The sequence below is a fragment of the Salarias fasciatus genome, chromosome 12, assembly GCF_902148845.1.
Source record: "Salarias fasciatus chromosome 12, fSalaFa1.1, whole genome shotgun sequence".
Lineage (NCBI taxonomy): Eukaryota > Metazoa > Chordata > Actinopteri > Blenniiformes > Blenniidae > Salarias > Salarias fasciatus.
This window is the reverse complement of record NC_043756.1, coordinates 25,610,323-25,622,518: the sequence shown is the minus strand read 5'-3', so window position 1 is coordinate 25,622,518 and position 12,196 is coordinate 25,610,323. Positions and strand designations below refer to the sequence as shown.

At 48.3% G+C, this 12,196-nt stretch overlaps 1 protein-coding gene across 1 annotated transcript in view; it reads right to left on the bottom strand.

Moving 5' to 3' along the window:
• Positions 1-9,274, bottom strand: part of LOC115398075 (probable global transcription activator SNF2L2) — a 32,733-nt gene extending 23,459 nt beyond the window's left edge. Inside the window, exons 1-17 of the mRNA XM_030104713.1 lie at positions 9,047-9,274; positions 8,321-8,450; positions 6,792-7,202; positions 6,594-6,695; positions 6,031-6,301; positions 5,781-5,907; positions 5,396-5,569; positions 5,107-5,280; positions 4,853-5,023; positions 4,708-4,758; positions 4,445-4,575; positions 3,549-3,606; positions 3,356-3,453; positions 3,099-3,246; positions 1,508-1,671; positions 439-505; positions 232-342 (exon numbers count right to left, since the gene is read on the bottom strand). Coding sequence (XP_029960573.1) covers positions 232-342; positions 439-505; positions 1,508-1,671; positions 3,099-3,246; positions 3,356-3,453; positions 3,549-3,606; positions 4,445-4,575; positions 4,708-4,758; positions 4,853-5,023; positions 5,107-5,280; positions 5,396-5,569; positions 5,781-5,907; positions 6,031-6,301; positions 6,594-6,695; positions 6,792-7,202; positions 8,321-8,450; positions 9,047-9,274 — 2,616 coding nt within the window. The remainder of the gene's footprint in view (positions 1-231; positions 343-438; positions 506-1,507; positions 1,672-3,098; positions 3,247-3,355; positions 3,454-3,548; positions 3,607-4,444; positions 4,576-4,707; positions 4,759-4,852; positions 5,024-5,106; positions 5,281-5,395; positions 5,570-5,780; positions 5,908-6,030; positions 6,302-6,593; positions 6,696-6,791; positions 7,203-8,320; positions 8,451-9,046) is intronic.
• Between the last annotated feature and the right edge of the window lie 2,922 nt (positions 9,275-12,196).

Genomic DNA, 12,196 nt, shown 5'->3' with positions numbered 1-12,196 from the left:
CATTTCTTCCATCAATGTTTCATTATTGGCTGATAAGTTAGACGAAATGATTAATAAAATAATGAACCTAATCTTGAAATCCTTATCTTAAAAGCTGTCGTATGACATGACAGGAAACGCCTCCGGCAGCACACCTCCGTCTGTGCTGATCCCCTCCTGGTTCTCCAAGACGCACAGCGGAAGAGCGTCGCCTGACCTGACCGCCTTCTCCTGAGCGGCGGCGTCTCTCACCTTGGCCAGGATGTGCTTGTCCTTGATGATGTACTCGTATGTGGTCAGTAAGACGTTGAACTTGCCGCTGCGGAGCTGCGGCACGAGTCCGCGGCGCAGGGCCGGCGTGCCCTGAAAGGACGGCGGGGAGGAGGGAAAGCTCAGGGTGAATCCACGAGAGGAGGAAACCGAAACAGTGCAGACGGAAAAAGACGAGGAGGCTCTCACCTTGTAGGCGATTTTGACAATAGAAGGAGCCCACTTGTCAAGTTCATACACCCAGTTGGACAAAGTCCTGGAAGCAACAACAAAAACAAGTCATTTGAAGCTTTTGTCTATAAATATTTAAATAATATTGCATAAACTAGAGCACAGTATTTCTAATTGCTGTAAAACTAATTCTATTCCCTGATGTGACCGACGCTTTTCTTGACTGATGATTGTTTGTTCGTCTGTTAATCCCCAAAAAAACTACAAACACCAGGAAATTCATCCTCATATACGGTAAATAATACACAATATCCACGCCTCGGAAGCGTAAATTTAGCTTGGAAACAGATGAAAGTGAAATGTTGTGTCATGATTAAAACGTCTCGCTTCTCCTCAGGCGGACTGACAAGTCGGCGACGAGCTTTGATGTGGAAAAGAAAAGAGAGCAGCAGAGAGAGAGAGAGAGGCCGAGTGTGTGTCAGAGTGTGTGTCAGCCAAGCTCAGCAGGGGCTCCATGTGCTGCGACACATATACACACTCTGAGGCCATTCAGGAGCCATTCTCTCATTAGGCTCCGTGGATGATACCATTAAAAATCAGCCCTTCAAGGTGACGAGCTGAAGCATTGTGTTAAAACCTGAGTCCAGTGCGTCCCTGAAGACTCTGGAACACTCATGAACAGATCTTCTGATCTGTTTCATGTCTTTGTCAACTGCAGCTCCACAGAGTTCACAACAAATTAAAGTAATTCTGATCTGCTCATCAAACCACATTTACAACAGCAGTCGTTCAATCAAGCTACTTTCCATGTGAAAACAGGGCCGGAGAAGCTCAAAGCTGAAAGCAGCTGAAGACTGGAGCCTTGCTCTGCAACAGGAGTGTCCAACATGAGGCCCAAGGGCCAAAACTGGCCCGCAAAGAGGCAAATGGAGCAATATTGATCTTTAACAACACAACACCAAGGCCGTGGAAGCTAGCTAACTAGCATTAGCTTCAAAGCCATGCTGTCAGGGGAAGAACTGTCTTTACTCTGCGACTGCGGTGATTTTCATCAGTGAGGGTGGATAGTGAGGTGAGCGGTACTGACGAGAGCGGCACGATGATGAGGTAGGGCCCGTTGAGCCGCTTGTGCTCCATCAGGTAGGTGATGAGCGCGATGGTCTGGATGGTCTTGCCCAGGCCCATCTCGTCGGCCAGGATGCCGTTCAGGTTGTTGTTGTACAGCGACACCATCCACTCCAGGCCCTGGATCTGCACGGCCAGACACAAACCCATCAGCTGCAGCTTCAACGTTCAGGAAGCGACAGAGACAACTTGCTTTTCAATCACGGGGAGAGAAACGGAAGTGCTGCTGGAGCACACACACACTGCTCTTTCTGGTTGGAGCTCTTTGTTGTTTATCAGCATTGACAGCTGAAAGGAAAAAGAAAAAACACTGCATGAAAAGAAGCTAAATCTTCCCGGTTTCTCCACACGTACCAGGGAACCTCTGTATGTGCGAGAAGGAGCTAATTTAAAGCTTTTCACTGTGTGTCTCGCCGGGGGACTTTGATCTCACTGCCACCGTGGCATTTTATTTCCCAGCTGATTGTTGGGTGGTAGGGAGGAAAAAAAAAAGAAAATAAATAAATAAAGACATCTATGTTAGTGACGGCGGCGCTCGCTTGTGGAAAAACAATCAGCGAAAGGAGCGTGTGAAGAAACGGAGAGAGGTCAGGAGGTCACAGCCGGAGGGAAGGGAGGCCCAATTACTGGCATGTCTGTCAGAGCGAAGAAAAAAAACAAACACAGAAACCCAAACTGAACCGCTTTCTGCGGACGACGATTGTTCCACAGGTTGACACCGGAGGAGGACTCATTCATCCAATTATAGTGCTGCTGAAATCCTCCCGGTTCCCCACGGGGGAAAACCGCCACGCGCTGCTTAGAGGTGCAATAAGGAACATTACGTCACCGAACGTCCTCCTAACCCTTCAGTTCGCTCAGCGGGACGCAGCTTCCCCCGTCAGAGAGTCGGACCAACACTGACCACCACGTCAACATTTACACCTATTCTGAAAAATCTACATTTCACTTCAATTTTTTCTCACCAATGTTCTCTTATTTTCTGATTTTTACTGTTTTTGTTTAGACCTTTTCTCTATATTCTCAATTTTTTTTTATTCTGGGCGACTCAGGTCGAAACGTCCGGATTGCAGCGTGTTCTATAATTCTCTCTGCCACCCGACTCTGTCTTCACTCTGTTATTTACTGTGTGAGCAGCACTTTGGCTGCTATGGACCAACAGCATGTTGGTCTACACTTGTGATTCTGATGCAGATCGGATCACATTAGAAAAAAAAAAACTGTAAAAAGTTTCTGAAACCTTGAAATCTTTTATGATCAGAGCAGAGAAAAAAGCCGATGAACATTCATTGAAGGCATTTCTGCGGCCAGTTCACACTGTTTGTTTTCCTCCTGTCGGCATGATTAATTACTTCAAGGACCGTTCATCACTTCTAATCTGACACAACGATTATGATGTCTTTCAACTTTCATAAAGCTGCTGAAAAAAAAAACCTGTGAAAGGAATCAAAGCCAATCAATCAGGCGCGGCGGAGTGAGTTATGAAAGGTTAATGATTGAGGGCAAACGGGTGAGAGGTGAGGGGAGGGGGAGTGCTGGAGAAACACCGCCACCTGGTAGTGCTTGAGCGTGCCGTTGATCAGGAGCGACGACTGCTTCTCCACCCGCTCGATGACGGCGTGCGCCACGCCGTAGTAGGACTGGGAGCTGGTCTGGTCGGTGGCCACGCCGTACTCGTCGTCCACGTCCTGCTTGGCCGACCTGAGCGAGGACGAGGCGGAGTGCGTTAAAGAGCGACAGCTTGACAGTCGGCAGCGCACACAGTGCTGGTGCTGTAAGTGTGACAGGCGGTGGGAACGTGATACGCTACTCGATGATGTGCTTGGCGGCCGTCACGTTGACACCGTCTCCGTTGGGATCGATGATGGTCTTCTCCTCGCCGTCCGCCTTGGCCGCCTCCTCCTCCTCCTGTCACGGCGCAGAGCAGAGAGAGCAGGGTGAACGGAGCGCGAGCAGCTACCGCCCCCTGCTGGATCTGCTGGAGCTCGTCGACTGAGACTGACCTCCTCCTCGAACTCTGAGCCGCTCTCCTCGCTGTCGGAGCGCGGGGCCACCTCGTACCTGGAGCGGACGGGAGAAACAGGCTGTGCTTCAAATAACCACAGGAGGAGGGATTCAGGACAGTGTGAATCAGAAGAGTCAAACACATTACAGTTCAGGCGCTGCATCTGGAGAGGCTGGAACGGAGTCATAATAACCTTTAAATTCAAACTTTTCAGTTCTTCTTTGTTGTGGCTCTAAGGGTAAGTTTTGGAAAAAGGGATTTTTGCAACCATTAAGTGCATAAAGTCAATTTTAATGAAACCTTCCGATGCAAAACACAGTAAAATGTCCCCAAGACGTCTCCTACATCCATAACATTCTGCATGTTTTTACAAACAAGCTTCGTCTCATACTGAGGTGGCAGCGCCACCGACACTCTGAAGAAATTTGCTGGGAAAAAACAACAACAAAAAAAAAAACAACAACTAATTTTTCTTTGAATATATGAACCTGTTGGGGATGTTACATCTTCAGTAACTTCAATCAGCTCCAATGTGCAGGAACTGCACTGCTGGGCTGTTACATGACTTGGAAGCAGCAGAACACATTTCCTGGATTTCTTAAAGCTCCTGTCGTAACTTTCCGAAGGCCAAAGTCTCCATTTCTATGAAACCCTGCGTGTTGTATCGAGTTAAATGTGTTTCTCCTGGTCTGTGTGTGGAGAGCCTCACTCAGGGTTCAGTGTCTGCTTTAAAGGCTTCTGTGGTTAAGAACATTGTGTTCCTGGCATTAGTGGCGGCGGTTTGCCTGCAGGAGCTTACGGAGCTCCTCAATCCCCTTAAATTCACCCGAATGACAAATCCTGACGCCGCTTCCTTTTTAAGAAGAAAATCTGCAGACAGAGCGAGCCGCTCACCCGGGGTTCATCTCCAGCCAGGCCTCCAGCTGGCTGGATTTGGGAGCGTCCGTCCCCTGCAGGACTTTCCCGGTCTCCGTCTGGATCACTTTGACGGGCAGCTCGCTCATCTGGCTGCTCTCATCCATGGGCTGCAGACGAACACGACAGAGAGAGGCGGGAGTCGGAGGAGGCCGGGGCCGGGTAACTTCAGCGCTTTCAAAGCGCTTCTCAGACAAAAACAACGTCATGTGAACGAGCGCCACTCCGTCACGTCAGCTCACCTCTCCGTCGGGCCCGAGAGCGCTGGTGCCTTCGCCGTCTCCATCCACCTTCTGCACAGAGAACAACACACAGGCGGGAAGCGTTCAGGAACACCAGAGACCAGCTGAGTCTGGACTCTCGGGACTTCCCGGGAAGCCGCCGCACCTTCTTTTTCTTCTTCCTCCTCTTCTTCTCCTTGGCGGCCTGAGCGGCTTTGTGCTCGTACACCAGCGTGGTGAGGTTGGCCACGTACTCGTCCGTCTGCTGCAGCAGGTAGGCCAGGCGCTTGTCTTTCTTCTGGTCGATGAGTTTCCGGTAGCCTTCCTCATCCTCTGCCTGGACACGGAGGGAACCACTCTCAGTTTTCGCTGTTGCCACCAGCCGGGCCAAGCACTCCTGCAGCTGCTGCTGCTTCTCACCATCAGCCTCCTCATCCTCTCCTTCTCGATCCGCTCCGTCTCCTTCTTCTGCTCTCGCTCCGTGTTGGTGTGCCAGGTGGCGATGGCTCTGGTGAGCTTCTGGATCTTTCCGGACACCGAGCGGTGGTACTCCTTGAAGTCCTTTGCATGCTGAAGGATGCTGTTGAGATACTCCTGAAACAGAAGGGACAGCGGCTTGACAAAGCTACGCAGAGGAGCTGCTAGCAGCTGCAAATGTCTGAGAAACGTCCTGGAGGGAGAAAGACGCTGTAGACCACTCCTCCCCCACCTGATGCTTCTGCCTGCGCTTCTTCTCCTGCTCCAGCTTCTGCTGCTTCTCCAGCTTCTCCGTCATGCGCGCCTCCCTCAGCGTCTGCCGCTTGCTGCGCCGGTACGCCTTGGAGTTGAGCGCCGTCTCCAGGGTGGTGTCCCTGCGCATGCAGGCCACCACGTCCTGCCTCAGCTGCAGGGACGTGCACGGCAACACCGAGCATGTGGGACAGAGACCCAAATATCAAACACATGCCGAGACGGTGGAGTCAAAGTCAAATTGAATTGCTATATTTCTGAGAGTTTTTATTTTCATCACATAATCTGGTGTGATCTATGTTGAAATGTTCCTTCTTAGTGGCATCTGAAGCAGAAAAGCTTCAAACGTGGCGTCCGAGTCGTACCTGCCGCTGGAAGTTGAGCAGGCGCAGCGCCTTGAGCTCCACGGTGGCTTTGGTCCTCAGGTCCGGAGGCAGCGAGCCCGGCAGACTCTCCAGCTCCTGGATCCGGTGAGCGATCCGAGCCTGCAACCTGAGCAGCACCACCCTCACCTTCAACCGGCTTCACACACACTTCAACAAACGCTTTCCTTTGCTTCAGCGTAAAGGCAGACGAGAACATTATGAGAAAGATGACAAGTCCAGAGGAAGGTACCTGTACTCCCTCTCCTGCAGGATCCCCACAGGGTCCAGGCCCTGGGGCTTCTGGACCGGCGTGATGCGGTTCTGCTTCTGCTGCATTTGGAGCATGGGGGACACCTGCTGCCCCGGGGGCTGAGGGGTGGTGGATCCGCCCGGGAGGGGCCCGGCAGGCCCGGTGGGCACAGCGGCGGCGGCAGCGGCCTGCGGAGGCACCGGGGACGGGCGGCCGCTGGCTACAGGGGTGAGGTGCTTCTGCGCACTGGCTTGACTGTCACTGGACTGACCTGAAGACAAGAACGCTGCCGTGTAAACAGGGTGAACAGTGAAAACCTTTCTGACTTCCAATGCATTTTACAATAAAAACACAACAAATAAAGGAAATGCAAACACGGTGGCACCAACTGTTACCTAAAAGTAGTATAAATAATACATAAGAAGTAATTTGGTTCAAGAGAAAAGGAAGAATTGAGGAGATTAATTGAACAGAGGTGCTCCAAACTCAGGATCAGAGTGTGAGCGATGCCGGTGTGTTTCAGGGCTGGTGTGAGGAGTGTGAGTGTGTCGCCCTTCACCTACCATCAGGCCAGGGTTTGGGTCCCGAGCTCTGGCTGTGTCCCTGCAGGGCCGGAGCCGGGATGGGGCTGGACTGGGGGCCGCCCATCGGGGCCATCGGCATACCTTCAGGAGCAACGGTGAACATGGTGACGGCTGAACCTGGGCTGCCTGCCTCGCTTACACTCCGTCAAAACACAAACATGATTTACAAACATCTACCTGGAGGCCTGCTGAAAGGACTGGCGCTCGGCGCCTGCTGATGCTGCTGCTGCTGCTGCTGCTGCTGTTGTTGCTGCTGCTGCTGTTGCATTGTGGGTAGGCTCCTCTTGCCCTGAACGGCCAGCTGGAGGTTTTCGGGCAGCGGCTGGCCTCGGCCCAGGATCTTGTAGGCCAGGATCTGGGCCCGGAGCTGCTGCAGCTGCACCGGGCTGAAGGCCGACGGGCCCCGCGGCCCCTGCTGACTCATGCCGGGCATGCCGGAGATGCCGGACATGCCTCCTTGAGGATCCATGGACATCATGGCCCCTGACTGCGAGGGGGGGATGTGGGGTGGGGTGGGTCCTCCTCCTGACATGGGGCTGGATGCGTGATCGTGGACTCCCATGGGGGATGGATGAGGGGACATGTATCCTGAAGCAGACACAAAATGCTCACTTCAAGTTTTCACTGATCAATTGAACCGCCGTCCAGACAACAGCTAGAAACTTCACCAGCCACCCAAATGATGTCCAGTGGTGTAATACCGGTTTATACCACCAGAGGGCAAAAGAAGCCGTATGAACAGGCAGTTTGTTTTGTTTTTTTTTTTTAGGTTTTATTCCTAAGATTAAAGCGATACTTCAACATTTTGGCAAATTGGCCCATTTAGCACAATTATTTAGTAATTTCGAACAGTATACTTACTTTTTTTGTGAGGGCGAGCTGTTGTTTATTCAGAGGTGAGTCGGGGAAGGTTTTCGGGACGGACACAATGGAAGTGGGCGGTATTTTGGTTCCCCCTCGTCAAACTCATCAAATACACAATCCAAAAACCCCAAAACACTTTGGTGGGCAAATTATAATCCGCACATTCACTACGCTGTGGAACACCAACAAATAATATTGTAGCATTACGACACTGAAGCAAATACTGGGAACTACTTTTTCTTTTGAGATCACTACGCCCAGACAAGTAGTTCCGTCTTAGCAATCTTCGCATAAACAACTCAATCTCGTAATTTTGCATTAATACTTCACAGCGTAGTGAATGTGCGGACTATAATTTGCCCACCAAAGTGTTTTGGGTTGTTGGATTGTGTATTTGATGAGTTTGACGAGGGGGAACCAAAATACCATCCACTTCCATTGTGTCCGTCCTGAAAACCTTCCCCGACTCAACTCTGAATAAACAACAGCTCGCCCTCACAAAAAAAGTAAGTATACTGTTCGAAATGACTAATGAATTGCGCTAAACGGGCCAATTTGCCAAAATGTTGAAGTATCGCTTTAACAAGGGAGGAAGAAGGAGCCTACAATCACTGTAGGAACAAACAAACGGCATCATGACGACTACTACCACAATAAATAATGAGAAACAGCCAAAACTTGGAAAAGTCAGGCTGAGGACAGACTGGACATGATATCGGTGAACTGTGGGGTGGATTTATTATCTGCTGTGCCAAGAAAAAGAACAAGTCTCGAGGACAGAGAGGTAAAAATGCTAACCAGGGTTTAAACCGGTGATCTTGAGTAAAGTAAGGACAGGATACCTTGACTGTGCTGGTCCATGGGGCTCTGAGGAGGCCCCATGCCGCTGTGCAGAGACCTCATCCCCACGCCCTTCATGTGGCCGTAGTGCATGGCCTCCGCCATCGTCTTGTCATTCATGCCCTCCAGAGGCTGGAAACATGAAAATAAACCTTCGATCAGAGGAGCCTGGAGGAGCTTCTTGGTACTAAGATACAGGACCGAAATGTTATTCAGTACATGAGGAATATTCCTCACATGATCACACTCGTTTCTTAACTTTATAAACAGGAACCTTTACACATAAACGACTTCCGGTGAAAATACAAAACTGCATTTTGGGTGTGTGTTAAGCAACATCAGTATGTGGAGCCACACTTTTTGAAAATGGCTCCCAAGGTGGAAATTTTAGACGGGTGACAAAAACACTTCAAATCTTTCTGAAACAAAAAAATAACAACAAAAAACAAAAACACGCAAATACACCACATTTCCACTTGATATGTTGGGGTGTAAACGGGGCCCGATTCTACTCTTTTGTTTTGAGTTGTTACAGTTTTTAGAACAGAAATGTTAAGGAAATTCTAATTTTTAGTCAAATGTTTATCATAAAAAGAAGAATGGAAGTAATTGAAGTGAAGCTAAACGCGCACAGAATTTCTTAAATTTTTTTAATTGAACACTACTACAGATGAACATCCAGCAACATATAACAACTATTCTATATCACACACACATATCGGTAGTACCTTGTGCATAGGATACATGCTGTCCTGAGAGTAGTCGCTCTGGCCCTGCATGCCGTGCGGGGCGTTGGGGGTCCCGGGCCCCGGACTGGGGCCCATCATGCTGTGAACTGAGCCCGGGGAGGGATCGGGTCCGGGGCTGGGGCCCAGAATGGGCCCCGGGGACAGGCCCGCCCCCGGAGAGGGGCCAGGATGGGACATACCACCTGACGAGTCTGAAGGGGTGGACATCTACCACTGGACTGGCAGGATTCCAGTCAGCTACGGAGAACAGAAACCATAATTACCATCACATGTCCTGAACATTGCCATGAGTTTTTTTTTTTTTTAATCAACATTGTTGTAAGCTATTTTCCCCTCCAAAGAGCTATTCAAGAGCATTTATTATTCCAGCCCAACCTAAAATTCATCTGAAAATACAGACAAGAGCAGAAGCATTCCGAGAAAAGAAAGAAAACATCCTTTCAAATATGAAAAAAAATATGGACCTCAAATATGGATTTCTAACTGTCAACTGATCTAAATTTAAGCCAATTTCACCTGTACTGACAACTACTGTCATTGACATTAGAGGTGAAAAGTTGTTACTGCATCCAGGCGAATGTGCTGCCTGAATAAATGTGCATGTGTGTGAATGTAAAGCCATAAAATCTGTAAATTATTTATATGTTCCTTTTTCACTTGAGATTCAAGAAGCAGGATAAATAAATAAATAAATATACATACATACATATATATATATATATATATATATATATATATATATATATATATAGACAGAGAGAGAGAGAGAGAGAGAGAGAGAATAGATATGTAGTCTTGATAGCTACAAGTACCACTTGGATATTCATAACTTATTTTGTGCATTTCTGCATGTATGTATATGTTGCACGCGCATGTACATAGGGATAAATAGAGTCAAAGCAGCAGAGAAATGGACCGTTTCCTTTTTGAGTATTTTTGGATTTTCCATATTTAAAATTAAATCAACTAAAAATAATAATACTAACGCCAGGACCCCTTTTCCAGTTGGTTTTGGAGGACAGTGGAGGGGAAAACTACAGCTGTAGTGTGTACAGACAGCTGCAACATGCACACTTGCAGCTTGCACCGCCTGTAGAACTAACACGGTCACCACGGCAGCAACAGATACCGACCGTGACATTAAACTACTCGCACTACAGAGCATGATACGGCTGCAGATGGGGTGCTGAGAGTGTCTGCGGGCGAGTGCAGCGGGTCGTTTATCTGTGGAAGTGTCACTCCAGGACCGACTCTGATTGGATCATGGCTTCCCCAAAAACTGGTGGCCATCGCGGATACATGCTCCCAAAAAACACCAAAGTTACCACCAAAGTCACGCTGCTGACACGACCTTGTCACGACTTCACGTGGCTCGATTTACCCGACGCGCCGCGTTAGGAGACACGCAGCTGCGCGAAAAGGAAGAAATGAGGAATTTTATCGCTCGAGCGTTGGGGAACTTTGCTAACAGCTAACTAGCCTGCTAAGCTAGTCCGGGCAGAATACAAGACGCATCCCGAAAGTTTGCACAGTTAGCGCCGCGCAAAGGCGTCAACACGTTCGCGTTAGTCAGACACGAAGCGTCAGGTGTTATTTTTACCTTGCGGCTGAACTCAAGCTGCACACAATTAGATGGAGTTATTATGTATGTTGAAAAAAAAAATGACGGCTGTCCAGAAGTTGACTCCCCCTCCGTGTTGTTCTGATGACATGTTTAACTTTCTCTGATTTGTCACTGTCACCGGAAGTCCCGCCCACCTCTCCAGCCATTGGCCGAGCTGCATGCCAGTCGTACTGTTTAGTCCGGTGGGCGTGTCCCCGCCCTGCGGCCACAGCTGTAACTTCGGACCTGTGGGTTCAATTAAAACTTATTTTAGTCTAATTTACCGCGTTTTCCACCTCAGACACAACATAATTCAACAGACATTAAACGAACTTCTATTTGATATTGTTAAAGAAATAGAGACGACCATATCTGTCCTTCCTCCCCGCAGCTGTGATACTCTATAAAAAGCAGTGTTCTCACTAATACCCCCCCCCCCCCCTCCTCCCACACACACATACACACACACACCCCTCCACCATGGCCAGTATGACACACACTGCACTTCTAATGTGCAATAAACATTGATTCTGTGCAATTAAAGCATAATCTCTGGTGTATCACCAACCACTACCAGCAATATCATGGAATAACAGAAAACATTATGGTTATTATGTTTTCCTATATTATTGTTGCTTTTGCTCATGCTGTAAAAGGTTTCAGCTTTTGTATGAGACGGCAGGTGTTATATGGAACACAAAAGTATTTTTACTATGAACCATAGAAAGTTAAATTGAGACTAAGTCATGTAAAGAGAAACACTGAAGGACCAAACCCGTTGGATTCATATCAGCATTTTACTTCCATTTCTTCAAAGTTGACATTTTTTTTATGACAGACTGCAAACTCAACAGTGTTTAAGTCAGACACGTTTCCTTTAAGGTGGATGGTCTTTTGTGATTTTTAGGCTGAAGCTCAACTTCCTGAACCAGATCTCCCAGAGTCTTTCATGGCTTCATCTGTTGGTGAGTTTTCAGGTGGTGCAGAAGTGAATTACGATGAGTAAATCTCACCCTACATGCCTACGGCTTCTCACCTGCATGAGTGGACCAAACAATTAGCCTGTTGACTGAAACGTTTACCACGTTTTACAAGAATATGGCTTCTCACATGTGTGAATTTTCATGTGACTATTTAATTGATTCTCTTGAATGAAACTTTTCACATGCTCCACAACAATAGGGGTTCTCACCTGCGTGAATTCTCATGTAGCCCAACAAATTACAATGGTCACTGAAACCTTTGCCACGTTTCACAAATTATCTTCCTCTTATCAGTGACTGCTCCAAGTTTCTGACATAATTTCCCTTTTTTAAGGGCAATTTCACAAAGCTTTTTTTTTTCACATGTTGGTCTTCAGAGTGCCGAGAGAGGAGCTGCTCAGAGTCCAGTTCTTCCTCTGGTTCACTCAGCCTCCTCAGTAGGAAACTTAAAGGTTTCTCTTTCAAACTTCAGAATAAGAGTGGTGACTGCAATGACTGACTCGTCATCAAACTTTCTGCTGAAATCGGTGATGGAACCTTCAT